The 23,784-nt window shown below is 39.6% G+C and overlaps 1 protein-coding gene across 8 annotated transcripts in view; it reads left to right on the top strand.

Annotated features, from left to right (window-relative positions):
* Positions 1-23,784, top strand: part of Eya4 (EYA transcriptional coactivator and phosphatase 4) — a 243,342-nt gene that overhangs the window by 143,577 nt on the left and 75,981 nt on the right. Inside the window, exons 1-2 of one of the 8 annotated variants that reach the window (XM_040728238.1) lie at positions 19,495-19,902; positions 23,333-23,392. The exons of 6 other annotated variants lie outside the window; for them this stretch is intronic. Coding sequence is in view for 1 of the 2 variants with exons in the window: in XM_040728237.1 (XP_040584171.1) it covers positions 19,871-19,902 (32 nt within the window). In the remaining variant the exon portion in view is untranslated. Of the gene's footprint in view, positions 1-19,493; positions 19,903-23,332; positions 23,393-23,784 lie in introns of those variants that run through there. One more of the 8 variants, XM_040728237.1, reaches the window with a different exon arrangement.

Here is a 23,784-nt window from a genome sequence, read left to right on the forward strand (position 1 = left end):
TCACTGGTCAGCCAGTCTCGCTGAAACAGTGAGTTCCTGCTTCCCTGAGAGGTTTTGTCCCAAGAAATACAGTGGGAAACACTGGAAGAACACATTGGTTCTCTATTCTCCCAGACACTTGCATATACATGACCATAAGTATACACAAAAATATTTAAAAAATAAAAAAGAGCTTAGGAAAAAAGTTACATTTAACTCAAAGGATATCAAAAAATGTGGGTCTTTTTCATGATTGCACTTCTCTAAAATTATGTATTCAAATTTCAATATATCAATCTTATATTTAATGGGAGTATTCTTTATAAAATAAAGAAAGCTATTCCTCATATATTACCTCCTATCTCCTGTCCTCCCATCCCTCCTCTTTCCCATTTACCCCTCCCCCATCCACTCCTCCTTCACCTCCATTCAGAAAGGGACACGTGTCACAAGCATTTGCACAAAGCATCGTACATCAAGTTGAGGCAGGACTGAGCTCCTCCCCTTGCATTGTTATCACATGGGGTTTTGGGGTTTGTTTTTGTTTGTTTGTTTTTCAATACGAGGTTTCTCTGTGAAATAGTTCTGGCTTTCCTTGAACTTGCTCTGTACACCAGGTTGGTGTACAGAGATGTGCCTACCTCTGCCTCCTGAGTGCTGGGATTAAAGGCCTAGGCCACCACCACCTGGCTGTAAACACGTTTAAATGAGGCTGCACTTATTAAGTAATCAGGGCAGACCTATAACGGTGGCCACACACCTTTGGGTGTGGCTTCAGGTGGACTGAAGCCGAGGGAGGGAAGGCTGAGGCTTGGCTTCTGTTTGTGAGCTCTTTCTGGTGGGTGAGCCTATCTGGTAAGAAGGGCAGAGAAATGCTCCTGCGGTTCTTTGTATTTTTCTGTTTAAGTGTTCTCTAGTAAACACCCATTTATCATTTATCTTGGGTCTAGTGGAGTGATTACATCTTTGCCTTCAGGACTATTTATAGATTCAGACAATTTAGGCTTTTGATTTTTCCCCCCAGGGAAAAATAGTGTGTGTGGGGGGGGTTGAGCCAGGCAGTGGTGGCACACACCTTAAATAATCCAACACTTGAGAGGCAGAGACAGGCGAATCTCTGTGAGTTCGAGACCAGCCTGGTCTATAAAGACCTAGTTCCAGGACAGGCCCCAAAGCTACACAGGGAAACACTGTCTCCAAAAACAAAACAAACAAATGAAAAACAAGGATGGAAATATGACTGCTGTCTTCCTCCCTTCCCTCCTTCCCTCCTTCCTTCCTTCCTCCCTTCCTCCCTTTCTTCCTTTATTCCTAACTTCCTTCCTCCCTTCCTCCTTCCTTTCTTTTTCCTTTTTTGTTTATTTGTTTTTGTTTTTTGTTTCCAGCTTCCCTGAGAGAGTATTTCTGATTGAACTCAAACCCATATTTCTTACATTCCTAGACCACTGTCTGTCATGCAGTTCAAGTCTGCTTTCTAGAGGGTAGAGTGCCAGAAGATGAAATGCTGCTTGCTGTGGTTGCCTGGTTTTCTCACATTCTTTGGAGGATTTGAAGCAGAGGTGGACATAAGGAGTACGCTGATCTATGTGAAGAACTAAACATGAAAAAGATATTAAGACAAGCTTTTACTTACTAATTACACACACATCCCAGCATTAGCATTCATAACTTTCTAGTGTAATTTTCATTGCTTTTGGTAGTTTGGATCACGCTAATGAGCATTTATGACACCACAATTGGTCTCTGTGTGGAGGGTAGATTACTCCTCTGACTTTTGTGGGAAAATGTCCTCCTGGACACTTCAGTTGTAAAGCAGGGAGACAATTTCTCCTCCCAGGGTGACTTGTCTCTTTGGCAGATTCTACAGACACTGTGGATAATGGGTTGGATTTATTGGGAATTCCTTCATGTGGTTACATGGCAGGCTGGACTGTCTTTACAGTCTCGGCCTCCTGCATGATTTGTGTGAAGGTTACAATACACTTCTGTGCGGTTTCGAGACTCTATCCATAAGACTGAGTGAACCTTAGCAGGATTTTAGTTATACACAAAGCAGGAAAAGTTGCTGTAGCAAAGCCATGCAATAACAAAGGCTGGGAATCAAAGTGATCAAGTCAGAGTGTGGATTTTCCATGCTGGCTAGAGGCTTGGGGAAGATCCTTCACTTTTTGAACATTATATAGCCTGTTCTGAAATGATGAGAGGTCATTGTTACCAGTCTCCTTTGTTTCCAGGAGGTTTCTATCACTTTACACAATCAAAACCTTTGTTACAGAGCCTAGCACCCTTGTGTTAGTCATGACAGAACAATTAGTCACAGCCTTCATCAGAGCAGAGCTCATTCTCCTTGCGTGCGCGTGTGTGTGTGTGTGTGTGTGTGTGTGTGTGTGTGTTTGTGTGTGTAAGAGTGAGAGAGAGGGAGGGCGAGAGAGAAAGAAAGAAACAGACAGACTTAGGATTGATTTGGGTTCAGCTGGCAAGCAATTTAATGCTGGTTTTGATTGTGTGCTTGGAGGTTTGTGTTTTTATCAGTGAAGAGCAACTTTAATTTCTTGGTAAGTAGTTAAGAAAAGAGAAGTTCACCTTCACCAGCTTGACTTTGATCTTGTGAGATCCCATTCCAATCTGGGTTTAATTGTAAGTGAAACAGAATTGGTGGCTCCATGGTTCTGAGATCTCTCTGTGTAGCTGTCAGGCTACATATAAGGAACGCAGCTCCCGCTGGCATGGAAGACAGTGGAGACTAAATCCCTCTCCAAGGGACAAAATCAGCAGTTTGTGGAGGAATCTGCAGTCTCACAGTCATTGAGGCATTATCCACAACTGCCAAGGTGGTGAAACAACCAAATTAGCCATTAATGGATAAATGAGGAAATCACCGTACATAAATTATCATAATATAGTAAGTTGTTTCAATTAGCTTCAGTTGTCACCTTTACACACCTGGGAAGAAAGAACCTCAACTGAGTAATTGTCTGCATGAGATTAGGTCTGTGCACATGTTTTGATTGTTAGTTGATCTAGGAGGGACCAGCCCACTGAGGGTAGCTCCATACCTAGGCAGGTGAACCAACCAAGAGGAGCAAGTCAATGAAGCAGTATTCCTGTTGCCTCAGCTTCAGTTCCTGCCTCCAGATTCATGCCTTGAGCTCCTGCCTTGGCTTCCTTCTGTGGGCGATAGACTGGACCCTGGAGGCTGAAATAAACCTCTGGAGTTGCTCTTGGTCACCTGGGGCTGGAGAGGAGGCTCAGCAGGTAAATGCACTGGCTGCACACCTGTAACCCTAAGCCTCAGGGGGCAGTGGCAGAAACAGAGCACTAGACAAGCTCCAGGTCTGCCTGGTCTACATAGTGAGCTCAAGGTCATCCAAGTCTACTGAGTGTAACTCTGTCTCAACAAAACAAATTGCAGCAAGGCACAGTGTACTTCATATTGTTTCATATGGAAGAATCTACTTATATCTTAATGTGACCAGCATCCTAAAATATTAGACTAGTATTAATGAAATGAAATAAACACTAATAACACACACTAGTACACTGTATTTTAGAGATGTGTTGTTTATTTTTTCTTGAATCATATTCCATGGGAAGCTCTTAGAGGTACTTAGTCAAGCATTACTGTATACTGCTATGATCTCAGTGAACTGGTTACAGAAACAGAATCAACAGAGGTGAGTAGCACTGAAGACACTTGGGTCATCTCTAATATCACACAACTATACTACTATTCTTTCTCAGAGCTAGTTTTTTTCTCAGAGTTCAAAGCCTTGTAAATCCTCCACAATCACTACACCACTGAGACATCCATAGCCTCCTCATTTTCGAATATTAACAATATGCTAAATCATAGTTATGTTTGAAGTGTTTCACAAGCCTAAGTGCCCTGCATCTTTTATTAGCTATTCAAATGACCAAGAAGAAGGAAACAGAACTTTTAATGTATACAATTTTTTCTTGTATACATATTAAACATGAAGTGATTTTTAGATGTACATAAAAATTGATATGCTATACTCAAGGCAACTAATATGTTCTTAATTTTCTTTAATTGCCTTTTTGTTGTTGTTTGACTTGGTTGGTGGATTGACCACTTAGAATTTATTTATTTATAGTTTTTTTATTATTTTAATTTTAAATAGCTTGTTTTACATGTCAATCCCAGTTCCCTCTCCCTCCCCTCCTCCTGTACCCCCTCACCATCCCCCCCAGCCTCCCACCCTATTGCCATTTCCTTCCTCATAGGGGATATCTAGAGTCTGTCATTTCACTCAGGGTAGGGTCCAGGCAATTTATTCCTAGTATGATGCAGTATTATTAACTGTAGTGTTCATGGTGTACCTTAGATCTCTGGGCTTATTCATCCTGTATAGCCACAACTTTATCCTCTAACACATGTCACTGCATCTGCTTCCTGCTCATCTCTGGTTTCCATCTTCCTATTCTATTTCTAGTTAACATTTTCAAACATGTAAGGGAGATTGTACAGTCATTTGTCTTTCTGCACCCATTTCATTTAGCATCATGCCTTCTGTGTTCATGAACATTGTTGTAAATGGCAGGATCTCCTTATATTTTAAGGCTAAGTAACATTTTAATATGTATTAGAATCATGTATATTATCAGGATAAAAATTAGAATGTTCTTCAACCTTAAAAACATCATATTCTAATATTTAAATCTTAACTTGTAGTAGTCCTCTGACTCTGCCTCCTGAGGACTGGGATTACAGGTGGGAACCACTGTTCCCAGATAGATGTTTCTTAAACATAAATTGCACATCATGTTTATGCAATTTGATTTAAACTTTAGAAAGAGTTCATTGCATTAAGCGGATAAGGAGAAAACCCCTATTTTAAGACAGTGTTGCTGAAGGCGATATATGTTTAGCTAATCTAAGGACCTTAGATAACTCTCGACAAGCAAGTTTTAAAGAGAATTGCACTGCATATGAATATTAACAATATTTTCCAAAGGAAGAGGCACAGCTGGACTCTGAAGGCATACCCCCAGCATTTTGTCACGAAAGTATAAAGATGTTAATTCATTCTATCCATCACGTGAATCCCCCACACCCCTGAAGGCTTCCCACTTTGCCCATGTGTGCACAGCCCTCTGCCCGGCCACTCTCTCCTTCCTCTATGTGCTCCCCTGCAGTCCACTTCAAAGTGGACCTCAGTTCCCCAGTAAGGTGCTTAAATTATTACCCCGGGTGGTGATTCCCCTTTCTCCTTGTTGGAGTTTACCTCCTTCAGCTTTAAATCCTGAGGGAAAGAGAAGGCTGTTGGAAGAAGATCAAAGTATGAGGCCTGGAGTTGGAGCCTTAGACAGAGCTGAGCCCCAAACCCTGTCTTCTGCTCCTCTCCCTTCACCCGGCCCCCCAACCCCCACTCTCTGACCTTCTGGCCTCCTCAGCCAACTAGAAGACAGAGTGGGTCCTGTGGTTAGGCCATATGCTGTGCAGTTAGACATGCTTTATTTTCACTCTTATATACACGCAGCCAAATACTGTTTGATGTTGGTTTCATTTTTATAGCGTAATTATAGAAGACAGATGATTTTTGGCGCAGTATTTTTGAACACCTACTTTTGTTCGTTGGAAGGCCCTGTGGGTGAAGATTCTAAAGACTGAGAGGCTCCTTGTCCCGAGGCAGCAGGTCTCCTGGAGAGAACACAGCAGTGATTTGTGATAGAAATAATGTGAAACTTCGTAAAATACAGCAAAAAATGCAACAGCAGGATGCACTTTTGAATCAGTTGTCAATAAAGTATTTCATTCTTTCTAAAAAATATGCACTTGGTTAAACTAAAGCAGAATCACGGTGCTCAGATATAAACATACTTTGGCCCATCTTCATATTCCAATACTGAATATGTTGGAATCATGATATGTCTGCAAATTCAGGTTACTGAGTATTAACTTTCCATCCAGAGTTATTTTGCTTTACACTATGCTGCAAATAATTTACCATAAAATTGATAGTTACTTGCATAATATCATATCACATGGTACTTACTAGTTATGTAATTATTTCTTCAGTGAGGGGGTACATTTTTGTTCCTTTCAGCGTCTCCCATGAAAAAATAGTTCATTGAACATATATGTGCATATGTCTGCTACCATTCTAGAAGTTTGTAGAGTGAACTTCTAGAAATGTAACTCAGGTCCAAGTTTGTGCTCCCTTTAAAGCAGGAATCTTTTTGCCCACCTTGTGTCCTTTTAAAATCGAGACAAAACACAGAACTTCTTGTTTCATGTGCCTCAGCATTGAAATTTCCCTCTTGAATATACTTTTTATTCTTTGATAATTTCATACAGAGGCAACACTAAGTATGTTTGAAAAGACTGTTTGTACTTAAAAAATGTAACAAACTCTTGTTTGGTAATAAACATGTTTCCAGTGTTTAGTTTCTTTGACTTTAACTTAGGTCTTCAGAGTGTAATAACACACAGAAAAGTGTGCATATCATATATGTGAAGCTTTATGACTTATCAAAAACTCTGCACACACCCATTTAATGACTTCAAACAAGACCAGTTCCAGGATTTGCCCTTCTTGCTCCTTTCTGAGTCTCCAAGAATCCTGGTTTTTAAAGAAGGACACACAGCCTTCTCAGTTAGGGTAAAGGACATTTTGTATAGTGTTAATAGTTTCTGTGTCTGGAGTCTTTGCCATGTATTTGTACACATAACCCCACTGACTTCTGCTCACTGGCTCTGCTTCTGAAGGAGGCAGCAACAAGGTGTCTGTATTTTAGCAGCGTATTTTCTCTGAAAATCTTCCCCGTCCCTGTCTGCTTATATCCGATGACTCCCTTTACAACCTCTGGTTTGACAATAGTCTTGACTCCTGCCGGTTTTTCTTTTCATCGTGGTACTTAGGTGCAATTGTGCTTCTTGCTTGACATCTGTTTTAGGGTCCGAAAGGCGGTCCTGTGTCACACCAGACCAGACGCTGGAGTGCAATGATGATGGGAAGGACAACCTAAGTGCACACAACACCCAGCAGCTTACTGTCCTGGGCTTTGTCATCAGTTCACATGTCTCTACCTTGGATCTTCTTTTCTGCACAGTCGCTTGAGGCTTTTCAAAAGAATTATACCCTCCCCCCCAGATTTGCTCTTTAGGTCTCAGGTACTGTTGCCCTACGCTGCCTGATAGTCAGTGTTTTGAGAACTACTGTCTATTCTGCTCAATTAGATCTTATTAGTTGTTTGGGGTGAAAATATCATCATGTGTGTAGCTATTAGAGACAGGGCATTGTACATTGGTTTCAATGGGTGTTTCTTAATTTATAAAGCATCTCAGAAATGAAGGGAAACTTACATTTCTTGATCATTTTCATTTTTAATTTTCTCTATATAAGAATTTATTTCATTCTATTTGCAAGATCTTATTTTCTAATGGTCAGATGGACAACCAAGCTAATAACATCCCATTTCAAGGGATTGTGTGCTCTGAAAGCTACTTTCTCACTAGCCACACTGGGTTAGTGAATGTCAAACTTCTGTCATGTGAATAGAAACTCCATGATTATGCTGATAAGTATAACTCCAGAGTAAATCAGTGACTTAGTCCTGATACCAAGGCTATATCTTTCCTATCTATTTCCTCTTTGAAAGCTGAAGACAAAAGTTTCTGTCCCACCTGATCCCACAACAACTTTGCCACCCCCAAAAAAAAACACACAGATGCTGGGCTGATAGGTAGGGCTCCTTATTGTCTAGCTCTGTCTTAATTATTAACACATAACTACTAATCTATGTATTTCTATATGACCTTATCTTACTAGAAAACACCGCGCACATCCTGTTTTTCTTGTCTCTACATGGTGTCTCCTCACGGCCTCTCTCTGCCTCTCTCCCCAACAGTCTTCTCATCTCCTAGCCCCGCCTATCTTCCTGCCTTTACTGGCCAATCAGTATTTCACTCATCAACCAATAAGAGAAACATGTATACAGAAGAGCATCCCCCATCAGAAAGCTGTATAGTAGGTCTTTATACCTCCAAGAGTAAATGCCTAACCGCTGAAGTAGTTTGATTGCAAGGCCAGGCTATGACCTCACCATGTGTTGGACCCTTTTCTCACTCTTCTTACTGCTGGTCTTTTCAAGTTCTCTGACCTTCTGACTTTTTCTTGAACTTGCCAGATGTATGCACTTCTTTCCAAGGCCTCCTCATAGGCTATTCTTTCTTAAGAGAATTCTGTTCCCTCTGATGTCCTCATAGTCAATTCCTATACCAGATTCAATGACAAGGTCCATGAGAAATATGAGACATATGTTGAAAAGGCAATGTTAATCTTAGATGCAGTTCTGTTTTCCATAAAAATTTGTCATTCAGGCAAAATAAATAATTTCCTGACCTGTTATATTCATATGACTCTGAGGGATATTCTCCTTTTTGTACACTGCTATCTCCCTTCAACTCAGAATGGTGACTGGTACTTTGTAGGTGGTCAATTAATATTTTTCATTGCTTAACTAATTAATGGTCCAGGCCCTAAGAAATATAAGGCATCTCCAGAAACATAAAATCAAAGAAGAAGCTGCAGACTTACACATAAGATTGTATGGCAAGGCAAGAGTAGAGTCTATAGAGGAAATAAACAGACTTTCCTAACTTCTCCAGTTGACTCAGGCAATACTCCATTTAGTAAAAGGTTGTGTTTTTCTCATCTCACAAAAAAGATAAAGCCTTGTTTGTACCTTAGAGTGATGACAGAAAAGAAAATCTTAAATTGTATGAAAATGTGTGTCCATGTTTTTTCAGGTTATACCAAACCTGATTATTACAGTTTTCTTGGTAATAAACACAGTACAAACACACTTACAATGAAACTGCATGTTTTAAAAATATCTATCTGTTCCTCCCAAAAAATTGGCGTTCATATAAATGGGGGGATACAGTAAAATGCCATCTCATTCTGGGGTTCAACCAAACTTAGTGGAGTTTATGAATGGAGATGTCTGGGACCAGCTGTGCATTGTAGTTATGTCACTGTGGGTGTAAGGATGGGTTTGGGCACATGCTTGACAGCTGTTCTTCATGTGGAAAACTGTGGAATGATGTGATAACAATGCAGTCTGTTGTCATTGTTTCTGCTCTGATCCTTGTATCATTTGTGATCATTGTCTTCAGTTGACTTTTGCAATGATATGTCCTGTCACTTGAAGGTTATCTATAAAAATCAGGACATTTTAGAGAGAAGGTGTCAGGAAATTATTTAGAGCATATTTACTCAGCTTATATATGGAGTTCTTGAAGGGCAGAGGCATAAATGAATATTTTAGGGGATTGCAAAGATCCAAGACCATACTTCAACTAGTATTTCAACTCCTTGTCTCACACTTGGGTTCTTTTTTCACTTGAAGTCTCTCTCCCCTCTGCTCTCTCTCTCTCTCTCTCTCTCTCTCTCTCTCTCTCTCTCTCTCTCTCTCTCTCTCTCTCTCTCTCTCTGGTACCTAAAGAGAGAGGAAAGAAAGCCATGTTTCACAGTGAGTTGATTTGCAACTCAATAGTCAAATGATCAAGAGCAAGGCTCAGAGACATTAGCTATTCACCTAAAATCACAAATAAGTACAAAGAGCTAAGCTAGGACATGAAAATAAGCTTTGCAAATTAAATTGGGTTCTTTTCACAGAGCATCTTTTGAGTCTTGAATCTTACTGCACATTTATATGGGGCTTTTCCAAGTTCTGTGCTCTAACTGTGAGACTTAATTCATCGATCTGTATTGTAGGCAATGCATGATAAACTCATCTAAAAAGAAAGTAAGTGCCCCTCATAGTCCGCTGTTGGTTTCCAGGTTAAGTTGAATGATAGCTTCGACTTCCCTTTATTTTGTATTTGTCAGTTAACAGGGCAGTGCCGTGGCACATCCTGGCATTAGTGTTGCTTGTGAGCTTTCCTTAGCTTTTCATCCTTAGCAGCTGCTGTGGGTTAGTGTGCATTCTGAACCTACACACTACCTATCAGAATTCTGCCAAGTCAAGCCTCCCTTCCATGGCAGGCTGGAATGCATGGTGGGGGTGTGTTACAAAGAGCCTGTCCCCACAGTGTAGGTCTGAGCACCGGCTCACATTTTTTTTTAACCAGGGGAATGCGACAGCTGTGGCTGATCCTTCAGCTTTGCTATGCACATGCTTAGACTGTTAGACGTCACACAAATCTCTCGTCTCCACAATGCCCACCACAGTACCACACATACACTAATTGCTCAAAACTATGCATGCTTAATGGAAGTTATTTTTGGCATTGTACTGTGGTATTTTTTCCTGTAACATTGAACATATGTTACAATGGCAAAAATGAACAAGAGTGAAAACATTTTCTGCAAGGTTGCCCTTTTGTCGTTTTTAATCTTGATTTCATCTTTACTCGGATGTTTATCAACACGCTATGAGTTATGTACACATAGAAAATGTTAGTGTGCATATATTCTAATATATTTTAAATACAACTGAAGATCCAGTATACCTATAAATTATATGAAACCTAAAACATAAACGTGAAGCTTTTTCAGCATGAGTACTTTCTGTTTTGGACAGATCAGCCAGGCAAATAGTGCTATGGAAACTGAACACAGTTGTATAAACAAGGGAACCAAATAGATATAATGATGAATTAAAGGATAAATTATGGAGGACAGAGCAGATGGCTCAGTTAGTAAAGTGTTTGCAGCATAAGCATGAGGATTTGAGTTAAAATCCCCAGCACACAATTAAAATTTTGTCAGTGTGGCAGCACTTACTTGTACCCTCATCTTTGGGAGAGTAGGGACAGCAAAGGAAGTGGAGCCTGCCGGACAGCTCATCCTCTGGAACCCATGAGCTCCAGGTTCACTGAGAGAAGCTCCATAAAACTTGATGGAGAGCAAGAGAAGAAGATGCCCAAAGTCAGTGGCAACCTACACATGCACCCCTCCAGTAAACACACAGAACATATACACATTCACATACCCCACACACAGACCAGGAAAGAAAGAGCAATTATGATCTGTGGATGTAACCCAGTGGTGGAAAGTTATGAAGTTTATAATTTTTTCATTCACTGGCTAGAATAATATGCATATATATTTGAATTATACTTCAAAAATGGCTAAAATGGTTTGTACGAGAGCAATAATTTCTGAAGAAAAGAGGATTTGCTGGCATGACTTCCTAATCATTTTGTTCATGGTGAATAAGTGGTAGGATTCTGGCTTGACCTTCTTGTCTCTGGGTTGTTCACTGTTACTGTCTGCTTATAACCAGAAAGAGGATAATCTTTTTCTCTTTAAAAGGGTAGAATTATATACAAGTGTTTGAATTTTTCTTTAATTTCTTAAATTGTGAAGTTCTGGGTGTGGTTCCAGAAATCCCAGCCTCTTCAGACTCACAGTAACTAAGAAGAAGGGTGAAGCCCATTGGTGCTATTTCACCTGTGTGTAATCCTTTTTGCCCTCTGTGACAGTGAGGTGTGTAGCCCCGAAAATGTTCTATTTTGAAAAGGAAACTTACTTTCCATGTTAATAATCTCCCACTGCAATGTATCTGTAATTTTACTTCACACTCTCCTTTGACATTCCTCCTCCTCGTGGTTTGATGGTTTTATCTCTTAGTGTCCCCAGGACACATCTTGTCTGCTCATCTTTACTCAGCCTCTGTGATATGGGGCCCAGCGTCATCTTTCATTTGTGATTATTTGATTGATCTTCCTAGCCAAACAGTGAACTCTCTTGTTAGGATGGATTCTTGCTTATAAAACTTGGTACTCCTTGGTGTGCCTCTGATAAAGCAGATTACAGATGAGCATACGAAAGTGAGTGAAAATCATTATAAAATGCAAGACAATATGAAGATAAACCTTAATGACTGTCACCTCTTCATGTACTCCTCTTCAGGATAGAGGAGAATCAAATGAAAACATTGTAGACTTTCTACACCTAGGGGATTTCTGCCTTTTAGAGAGGAAAGAAGGGTAACCCAGGAATATAGGCAACCATGGCAACATAGGTAGTTTTAATGTCATGTACGACACACACACAGAGTTCTTCCTTTTATATTTCTGGTATTTAACCTAACATAGAGAGGATACTAAAGAATGAATGATGCCCTCCATTGAAAACTCAGACGATACTTTTGATTTCATTCTGGCTTAAGAACACATTCTGTTGCCTTTTGGATGTGCAAAGAAGAGAGCAGTGTCCATGTGCACTATGAAGATTGTGTTTTCGAGGTGATTTATTGCATTGGAGAAGCTGAAAGGATGTAGCCATAGCCGGGCAAATAACTCTACATTAATAATCATTAAACAGGGCTATAGTTCTTGTGTTTAGAACATCATCAAAAGAAAATAACAAAAAACAAAACTTCCACTTGCCAGGCATGGAAGCATGAACCTGTAATCCCAGTACCTGGAAGGCCAAAACAGGTGAAGTTCTGTGAGTCCAAAGTCAGCCTTTTCTAAATTTCAAGTTCAGGTTAGTCAGGGCTACCTTGCAGGTAAGAACCTGCCAAGAAAAACAAACAAAACAAAACAAAAAACTCCATGATTTATTAGGCAGAATCTTTCCATAATTTAAGACGTATTCTCACCCACTCATCTCCACGGTAAGGAGAGTAACCATCCATTCACCATCATTGCAGAATAGTTGATCAGTAGCACATGAAAAAGCAACGGACTGAAGACGGAAGGTTGTAGAAGATGGAGTGTCTTCTATAGAATGTTTTCTGATCAGATGAATGTTCTTGTTCTTATCAAAAATATTATGAGTAACAATATTTTGTGTTCACCTGACACTTTAATAGTGTCTTCCTAACTATACATCTCTCTTTATTCCGTCTTCTTTATTTGGTAGCACAATAACTATTTTCTTGGTTTTATATATAGAAGAGAGTTGAAGTGCCAAGGAGGCCAAGTCGTGTCTTCATTTAGGAAAGTATGTCGCTGAGGAGGAGCACCAGATCCTCCAGACATAGTGCTCTTCCTACATGCCCAGGAAGACTTTAAAATATATTTAGTTTCTCATTGTGTGTGTGTGTGTGTGTGTGTGTGTGTGTGTGTCTATGCACATGTAAGCAGGTATCTCTGAAGGCCAGAAAGGGTGTGAGACTTATCAGAGCTGAAATTACAGGTAGCTGTGAATCACCTGACATTGGTGTTAGGAACTAGACTCTGGTCCTCCCAAAGGGCAGCGACACTCCTAACTGCTGCCTTAACAGTCATCTCTCCAGCCACAAGACTAGACTCTGATAGTAGACTCTTAAATTTTCTTTTTACTTTAATAGTTTTAAAAGAAGAGATGATGTGGGTGACCATGAACAACTTGAGCATTTATGAAACTCCCTGTCTCCGCCCCAGTTAATATTCTAATCTATTGGTATTCTTGAAGATGACTGTGAGCTAAAAAGGTTTCTCTAGAGTTTGACTGCCTTGGAATGACACATAGCCCATTATATGTAGTGTTAGTCATGGAAGGAACCTCAGGGACTATAATAACTCTCATGACATTTAGTTTAGTCCAAGAAGAGTAGGTCCTGTCACAGTTTGGAAGCTGAACTTTGTCCTCAGAGCTAGCCACAATTTGACAGCCTTATCTGGCTCATGTACTACTATTCCTACACCTTGCCCTCCATGTCAGGTTTCTTGAATGAAGAAGACGGGCAGAATCTTCTTTCTTCTGTTTGATTTGTCCTTAGACTGTACATCTTTTCAGAGAAGACAAGTAAAAACATGATATCATACAAGAGCAAATCAATAGATCAGAGTGACTCCTCTGCCTTTGCTCCCTGCTTGCCTGTGGATGTGCTAAGCAGTAGTGTCATATAAAAGGATTATTGATGCCCCTTCCACACACCGGTCATAATTGCACCTGGAATCATTTATACAGTAGAAATATCATTCAAACTGGCTTAGCTCTTCTATCCAAAGATTACACAGGAGTCAGGAAGAGGTGATGAGATGGCCAGCATGCTAATCCAAACATGCCAGGGAATCTAAATAAATCAAGCAATATCACATTCAGGATAAGGTTTAATACACGGAGCTTGTGGCAAGCCACAATGTTTTGAATTTGTTCCATTTGCCTACAATTGGGTTACAGTATGTTTTATTTAACATGGATCCTCAAAAGCAGACATGCTATTCATCATTTTAGTATCCTCGTTATTTGGGTGACCCTTCCTGGTTTCTAAGTGACATTGAGAGCAAAGGAATTGCAGAGTCCAGACTTTTCTGAAATGTGGGAATCATATTATGAGATGGGATGGAGCCATGTTTATTGATTCTTTTTCTAAGAGCTAACTGTGAACGAGAAAAGATCAGCTTTAAAAGATGTGTGGCTGGAGGGACAGCTAAGAGCTGAACTGTGTCCACGACAGCTTAAGCAGGATAAAGCTATGAGCAGTCACATGATCTCCCAGTGTTCATAACTTCACAGATGAGGAATTAAATTAGGGTGGGAAATACAGCAGCCAGTGTTACATTGGTGACAAATGAGCAGCTCCTGACTTCTCACTAGTCTGCAGGACTAACATTTTCATACCTTATTTTTGCACAAGCATATCAAGTCATTTTAGTAATAATGCCTTTTGCTTTGAAAAGGGTAATATCTGTGTTTATAAACTATACCCATTTTATGACATCTCAGATAAGTACATCTGTATATCCATTTTCTACTTACCCATCATATTTTCTATGTTCCTTTCAGATAGAGTAACTAAGCTAGAGTCTGAGAACACATGTGTATCCTGAGATATTCACGCCCCTTCTCTTTTGGGAAAAACATTATTCTGAACTTAGAAATGAACATAAATTAACTTTTTATCATTAACTTAGTTTTAGTATTGTTAACATATTTTAGGGTGTACTTATTAACTTAGAGATAGTATATCTTATATTGTATTCTTATCAAATACACTTCTGGTGATTTTCACATTTCACAGTTCTATAAAATGTCATTTATAATTCTGCTTTCTGTTTGCTCTAACACTATGTTCCTTACTTTTATTTGTATGAAGTCATGTAAACCTCCCCAATTTTATAGCCACAGTATAAGGTTACATTGTGTTTATGAATTCTTTTCTAGGTGAATATTTAATTTTTTCTAAATGTCTACTTTTACAAATAAACAATGTTAATAGACTAAATTTCCCACTTAAACAGAAGAGAGACATCTGAGCATTTAGTGCATGGAATCTATTCAGCATTTATTGTGTAACACAAGATTTAGTAAGAATTTTAAGTATCAGAACATGTGTGTTTAATAAAAAGCATTTTGTGAACTAAATATTTCAAACATTGCAATGAGGCAATGATAAATAGAAATTATACACTTATAAAATATTCCTCTAAGATGAGCAAGTGTTCCTTTCTCTTGGTAGTTTGGTCCCTCTCTCAAGAAGGCCTTGGAATTGCCTGTTCTCTATCTGATTTGCCTGGCCCTTGGCCTTCGAATTATGATTATGCTGCTGGAGTGGAGTTCCTGTTCTGATAGCAAGTTTGCCATCTCTCCACACCCACTATCAGACTGCTTCTGATTCCAGAGGCAACTTGGGTCAACAGAAGGGCAAACCTTAGCCTTTTGTGGGAGCAGGTGCGGGGAGAAGGAATAAGGAAGACAAAGAGAGATGCTAAGACACAAGGGGCTTCATGAGTGACTACACAAAATGATTAGAGGACTTGCAAGGGTTTGGAGAAGAAATAAGTAGAAACCTAGGGCAGTGAAGCAAGCTATCGAAGTCTGAGACCTCAGCATTTATGCCAAATATATAAATGCGTGCCAATATTTTTAAATGTACTAATGGAAAATTGAAAACTGGTATTGTAATCGTACTTTCAACTTTACTGGGTACGGCATCATTGCCTTCTAAGTGGGCTGTACTGTTTTACATTCTCAACAGATGTGTAAGAATTACTTCCTGCACCACACTCCGGCTCTCACTGACGCCACTTAGTTTTGAGTGGTTGGAAGCTTGATAGATTTGTTTCAGTGTCGCATCCTTTTTCAAAATTGCAATTCACTGACCTAGAATAGTGTCTGTCAATCATGTTGATATTTTAATTGATTTTTTATGTTTATAATATTCACTTTTCAAAATAATTTTTGCATACATAACAGTTTATAGTATCACTGAAAAAACAAATACACTAAAGGGAGATAATTAAATTTAATACATAACTCATTACAGAAGTAAGTTTAATGTTTATTTTATTTTATTTTATTTTATTTTGGTTTTATGAGACAGGGTTTCTCTGTTTTGGAGGTTGTCGGGCCAGCCTGGCCTTGAACTCACAGAGATCCGCCTGCCTCTGCCTCCCGAGTGCTGGGATTAAAGGCGTGCGCCACCAACGCCCGGCTTAATGTTTATTTTTAAACACAACTTTATTGAGGTTCAGTAAACCTTTGTATTTAAAGTACCTAACAAGACACATACTATGTCAGTGCAATCATCAAAAGCAATCAACTTACTCATCAGCTTCAGAAGTTTGTCTCTGCCTTTTAGTAATTTATTCTTGTTTCCCTAACCACACATCTCTTTTCATAATTACTCAGATTCCTCTCTGTTGTAGACATGTGCCAACGGGTCATTCTTTTGTAGTTGCTCTTATATCAGGTAACAGTACCACAATTTGTCTATATATCCACAAGTTGATGGACATTTATATTATTTCCAGCTGATTAATTGATTAGGCTCTTAATGCCTCTTAGAGGAAAATGCAATTATCTCCACACTTCTAAGCAAAACATTAAGGATAGATTAATTCCCATTGTTGCTCAGCACCCAGCATAGTGTCTGATAAGCAAAGGGATCTAGTAACTGTGTGCTCAAGAATGCAAGTATGTATTGTCAAAGATCTGAAAAGCTACTTAGAGGCAGAGAGCAAGCACACGCAAGAGGTCAAAGATCACGAAGCAGTGAACAGAAATGAAATCATTCATTCTCTTCCTCAAGGCCCCCTTCCAAGAACACCCCCAGACTAAATCATTTTTCCTTCACTGAAAAAGCTCTCTTCTTTTGTCTAACTCTTCTTCTCTGGCAATCATGTCTGCAACGTGAATTGGCTTTCTTCATGTCCACTGAGTTTCCAAGCTCTGGCTGAACTACTTCCTACATAGCTCCCAGTCCTCTGTCTCTGCCTCCACTTTCTTGTAGACTTTGACCTTGTCTTTTATAATACCTTAACAAGCTCTTTTCTTGCCTCTCGACTCCGGTTTGTTCATGCTTATCTTACATACGCTCAGCACGTATTTTCTGATATGCCATTTTGATCATTGTTCTTGGATGGCTGCATGCAGCTCTCATTTGCTCCGCTTTAAATTGTTTAAAATAAGTCTTCCTGAGGTGTATTGAACACAGGTGCTGAAAACTCCAAGTTGACACACGTATATGCCTATCAGCTTACACTGAGCTGAACTCATTGGTTTTTGTCACTAAACAAAATGAATGCTCAAATTCTGTGATGCGGAAATACTTAGACTGACAAGAACATTAGTGAATTATGGTTTTACACACATCCTTGCCTTTGAAGATACCAGTATTTCCATCTCCTAAAATATCTTTGGCACAAAACCAAAACAAACAAAAAAAGCCAAACAAGACCTCAGAGTTTGAGCTCTCTGTTACTAGCACACCTATGTTGACTCACCCTAAAACCCCCAATCAACTGCTTCTCCTCTCTGCTACAGTGTCCATTCACTGCCATGGCTCTGTGCCCTTCTGAACACCTTCTTTGATGTCCATGGTCACAGTAAGCATGGGGGGGTGTGGCTCGTAAAGAATATAGTTACTTAATAGGTACGTTATAAGTTGTATGTGATCGGTAAATTCATATGACTCATAGCAATGTGCTCAGTGAATATGAATATGTTATGGGTGGTTTAGAGACTGAGTTGTGGTTCTCTAGTCAAAATATGGCTAATGCCTTCCATGTATTTTTACCACTGTCATCACATTAGTAAAAAATCACTTAACTTCCTGCTTGAATTGGTACACCAGCTTCCTACATCTTATGTCAATGTTGTCTCCATTTTCAAAACGGCACTAACATAGATTATCTAGATTAGTCTCCTACAAAGACTCACATTCATTACATTTCTCCCTTATCATATTTCATGGCCTGGCTTTCAAAACCTGTAGCTATGCAATGTGTCATTGCTAATTATATTTACCCGCTGGGTTGCGGAACTCCTCCACAACTTATTCCTCTTTATCAAACAGTAGCATTGCATCTATTGATTGGCCTCCCCTCCTCCACTGCTCTCTTACATCTCCACTCTCCACTGTGATACTTTGGGCTTCCATGACATCAGTCTTTAGACTCTACTGTAAGTAATGCCAACTTCACTCAGTTGACCATTACCTAATGTATATGCAAATTGCTAAATCACATTGGACTTTATAAATTTATTTCAAACAAAATTCTTTGTAAGCATTTGTTGAAACTGTAACAACTCTAGCAATCCATTTTTGTTTTTTTTTGTATTCTAAAATATGTGTTTGAAATTCAAGTTAGCCTATTATTCCCATTTTGCTTCGAAGAACTAACATTACTCCAGCTAGTGCTGCAGGGCTCACTTATTCTGTCTTCTAAATACCAGCTCCTCCTTCTGTCTGAATTCTACTAATTATACACACTAGAAAGACATAACTCCCATGGAGTATTTGGGGACAATTTCATAAATAGCACTCAGGTTAGATATTTGATACAGAATAACCCTTTAAGGCCTGGGGAGGAGAGAGGTCTAGGGAGGAAAGTGACATAGTTTGTGGACGAATCCGAGGAAAGAAAATCACAAGATTATCTGTAGGATGAGGTACAGAGAAGATAAAGGGCCAAACAGGAAGTGGTTTGTTCTTGCTGGGGATTTGCTGACAGAGAAGTCATTGCAGGGTACATGCTCTTAGGGAAAAGTGACTAGTTAAAATTCTGTGTGACAGTGTATTTTCCAAAAATGGCTTGTGTGGCTAATTAGTAAGAACGTATTTATACATTTTGATTTACGTGTTCAATCTAATCATGCAATTAGATATGGGGTGATATAATGAGCTTAGCTGTAAATGTATGAAATTAGAAGAATCTGAAAAAATCCCACTGGATGACCAGTATAAAATTGGAGGTATGATAGGTATGGATTGGTGTTCAGAAAAGATATGCATCCCGAAGAAAGATAATTGGTTAAGAAACAAACAATAAGAACAAGAACCACAAAAACCAGTTTATGAAAATCATAAATACATGTATAATCACCCTCAAAGGGTGCTGACTTTGAGTGACGAAATGAATGGCTTTGTCTGCGAGATAAGGACATAAAAAGGTTAAGAGGACTAGAATTTGTCCCTAAAGAAGACTGGAAATTGATGGCCAAGCTTGACGTCAAGAAACCAAGAACAGTTAGTTGTATCACTTAAAATGTTTTCAAATGCAAGTAATGGAGAAACTGGCTCACCTAGCTTTGAACAATGAGTGATTGTTACATATTGCTCACATATCCAGAATTCCAGAGATGAAGTGGCCTCCAATAGCTGACCCAGGAGCTCAGTGATCTCATCAAGGAAACAGTCTCGTTTGTCTGCATCTACCCTGCCCTCCACAGTTTCCATCTGCCTTATGCCTCTTACTCCTCTCATGGGAGAATGACTGGCTGACTGGAAGTAGAAATCAGGGCTATGTGCTCCTCATTCCCATATAGCCAAGGGATGATTTGATATGGAAAGCACTTTGGGAAGAATGAAAATGAACCCATCTTAGTATCCAGTGTATCCCTTAAGTTCCATTGATTACAGTTTGAGTTACCTGAAGATGTTTTCTGAAACAACCACTGACTTGGGAGAAGAATTAGACATCCTTTTTTCTAGAAATGCCTTCAATCAGTTTCACAGAAGCAATGATCTTTAGTCGTGAGAGATGAATGTCTGTCCAAACTCAAGCTTCTTCAGGTAAAAGCAAATGGGAACTAGACAAGGGCATAACAAGTTAATGAAGCTCACTACCCAAGGATGACCTTAGGAGGGTGCAGTCTGAGGAATCACTGGCAAATGACAAAGTGAGGTAGGAGAAAAAATGCAAGGAACAGGACAAAATCAAATGAAATCTCATGTCAGATCAGTAATTAGGACATAACTACTCTGGAGTCCCTTTATGGATTCTAATTGCAGTGTTTTAATTGAGTTGTGATGGAGATTATACCAATGACCATTTGCATGAAATCTGTCACCTTTTCAAGCCCAGAGTTCCTAACAATTGGAGGGATTAAGGGTGGATGGGGATAGTTTTTATCTCAGAAAATCAATAGATTGTGTGTAAATGTGTGTGTGCTCGTTTGTGTGTGCTCATGTGTGTGTGTGCTTGTGTGTGTGTGCGTGCTTGTATGTGTGTGTTTGTGTGTATGTGTGTGTGTGCTCATTTGTGTACATGCATGAGTACAGATAGCTATAGAGGCCAGATAAGGGGTCAGATCCTCTGGAGCTAGAGTTACAGCAGTTGCAAACCACCAGATATAGGTGCTGGGAATAGAACTTAGGTCTTCTAAAGAACACCAACTATCTTTCCAGCACCTGCAAAAAAAGTTTTAATATTGGGCCTGAAGAAATGGTTCCGCAGTTAAGAACACTTGATACTGCTCTTGCAGAAAATCCAGACAAGGTCCCCAGCACATATAGGAAGCTCACAACTTTGTGTGACTCCAGTTCCAAGAGACCCAACTCTCTCCTGTCTCCTTTTTATATACTACGTATAGGTGGTGAAAATATATATGAGCAAAACACTCACACATAAAAAATAAATCTTATAAAACCCTTATGATATGGAGCAGTGTGATAAGATGAAATAACTAAGTCTGGCTAAGTAGGTCCAATGTTGGTTCTGGAAAATTTGTTTGTTCATCCAACAAATGTTAATTCAGCTCCAGCCCAATTCAAGCTTTTGGAAATAGAGCAATGAACAAGATCTTTCTGTTCCCATAGAGTACACATTCCATAGAGAAGTTAGACTAAATTCAATCTGGGATACTCATAAATTGTATGTATTCAATGCAGTTTTTACTTGAAGTATTTTAAAATACACAATGAATTACTAAAATATAAGCCTAGTTTGCAATAGCACCTCCAAGTCAATTTTAATAAGATAATTCTGGTTCATAATTCGCACCGCTATTTGTGCCGAGATATTCTAGCTCACATTCTTCACTCTTCCAGTTAGATAATTCCACTTTGTAGTTGATGAAATTCAAGTACATTCTCCACTTTAGCATTGACAACTTGCCACAGACTGTTGAGGTTCATGTCCTTAAAATAAATGGCAAGGTGGTCTTTTATTGTAAACAAAGATTCACGTGATACTTCTTTTGCTGTTAAGCTTTCAGACTATTAGAAGATTTAAACATAAAACACTATGTGTTCCCCTTAGATGCTCATGCATAGGACACACTTGAATGTCTACACTATTAAAATGCTTTTTGGGTGCATAGGTACATGAGACTATGACCCATGGTTTCTCTCATCCTACATTTTACACGCTTATTTCAGATTTTGGAAGCTGCTATTTGTATTTTCCATGGAGAAGTTACAGAGCCATCTTGTTTTGGAAAATAATTAAAAATTAAAACTTGGGAAGTAGGAAACCAGGAGTTCAAGGTTGTCCTCTGACACACTTTGTGTCAAAGCTCAACTCCTATAACGTGGGCTACAAGATTGCACACAAACCTAACAAATTATTTATTTGGTTTTTTGCCAATACCTTCATCATGAGAACAGAGCACAGCATCTTATTCCACACCCAGTATTTGCACACTGCCAATCATTTCCTAAAGATCATAACAAACAGAAGCATTGACTACTCTGTAGGCAAGGGTGCTTCCCACCTGGAAAGAGACAACTCTGTAAGGGAATCCTAGCCCATGCATTGTTTCCCTTCTGCCTGCCCTTGCCATCACAGCAAATTAAAAGTCTCCCAGGCTCAGCCTGCCTTCCAGCTGCCAGGCCTTGGTAGACATGAGGGAGCCAGAAGGGGCCAGGTGGAGCAGTGTTGAGTTGCACTAAACACACAGTACAAGGAGACTGGCCGTAACTTCCCAATTGAATATTTATATCAGCCCCGTTTCTCATCTTGCTCTTTGGTACTGGCCACAGTGCTGAGCTACTGCGATTTCAAGGGCACTGCATTGTGCTGGAGCTGCTCCCCGAACTATTACGCCAGATGAGAAATGGGCCACAGGGTCCTATTGCTGAGATGGCTTGGTGACCCCTTTTCCCCCATGGAGACTATCCTGTTACAGTGTCCTAAGGAAGGGGCAATGGGGGTGGGGACATTTCCTGACAGCATCTGGCACTGCTGTTCTGTGAATTGTATACAAACCCTATTACCGCTTTTAGCAAACTGGAACTAACCCTGCAGTTACGTTAAAGATTACACAGCACACGGCGTTGGATATTGCTGTATTTCCATCATTTACTCAGAGGTTTTATTTTTGTTTGCTAAGGTCAGACACTTATCATAGGGCCCTCTCATCACATTTCACATTCTGATTCCCCATGGCAGGTGCTAACTTCCTAGCACTCAAAATGAATGGGTTGAGTAACCTCATAAAGATACAAAATGTCTTGGCCGAGATAGAGAGGGAGGGAGTAGAAAATGCCTGTCTAAGGGAGAGGCTTAGTGTTATTTAGTAAGCCTTGTAAACCTGAGAAGTCATTTGGAAAACCATCTACACATCCCCATTAACTTTTTCAAGGTAGTGACCATGAGCTTTAACTCATGTTCCACTTTCCCAGTTAGTATTAGAGTGCCTTCCTAGTGTGTTTTCTATCATCTGTTTTACTTAAGAATAACTCATTGGTTTTTTTATTTTCTTAATTTTAGGGTTTTGAGAGTTTTATATGCAAGTACAAATAAAACACTATATCCACATAATTCTACCCCTTCATTGTCCCCTCCAACTACTGCTGTGTCCCCCATCTGAAATTCAAGACCTCTTCGCTATTATTTTTATTATTGGTGTGTGTGTGTGTGTGTGTGTGTGTGTGTGTGTGTGTGTGTGTATGTGTAACATAGAGTTGTTAGTATATACATGTGTTCAGAGTGGACCACTTGGGATTGTAAACATATCAGGGAGCTTGTTCTTTTAGAAAACTGATTCTGCCCCCTCTCAGCAGCCATTGGTGGTTGTCTGTAATTCTTCATCTAGGAAGAGGGCTGTGTGAAATTTCCCCCATCAACATTGTCATTATTGTTTCTTCGTATGACACACTATTTCATCCACCACCATATTTCTCGTGAATTGTTAACTCTGAAATTTAAATTTTTAAATGGTTCACTGTAACTCAGCAGAGGGCAATGATCATGAGACTGACACCCACTTTCTGTAAACAGAGCATCATGGGATAACTCACTAGTCTTTCATGATGGCCGTATCAAAAAGGAGGAGTAAAGGTAAGCATTCTAATGTGTCTGTGGAAGATTTCTGGTCTATTTAGGAGAAAACTCTAGAACACACAGACCAGATGTCAGAACTTGTGTTACTTCAGCACCTTCTCTCCAGAGGAGAGAAATCTGGTGGTGAACTTCTCACGCTGCCTTCGAGAGATGTCCTGAATTTGGATTGCTCATCCTCTTTACATCGGGAGGGCACTGATATCACACTAAGCAAGATTGTGGCCACACAGCACTAAAGCCAAGGACACTGAAGTGAAAAATTGGGATTTACAGAATGAAACAGTTGGTTCAGTCCCATGCCATAGCTTTTTTGAGGAAGGCATTAAAGCTACCTATTTAGAGTGGATAAGTCACAGAGCTCTGCAGCATCTGCCTAGATGAGTGTGGGG

This window comes from Mesocricetus auratus, unplaced genomic scaffold (genome assembly GCF_017639785.1).
Source record: "Mesocricetus auratus isolate SY011 unplaced genomic scaffold, BCM_Maur_2.0 Super-Scaffold_100018, whole genome shotgun sequence".
In the NCBI taxonomy this organism is placed as follows: domain Eukaryota; kingdom Metazoa; phylum Chordata; class Mammalia; order Rodentia; family Cricetidae; genus Mesocricetus; species Mesocricetus auratus.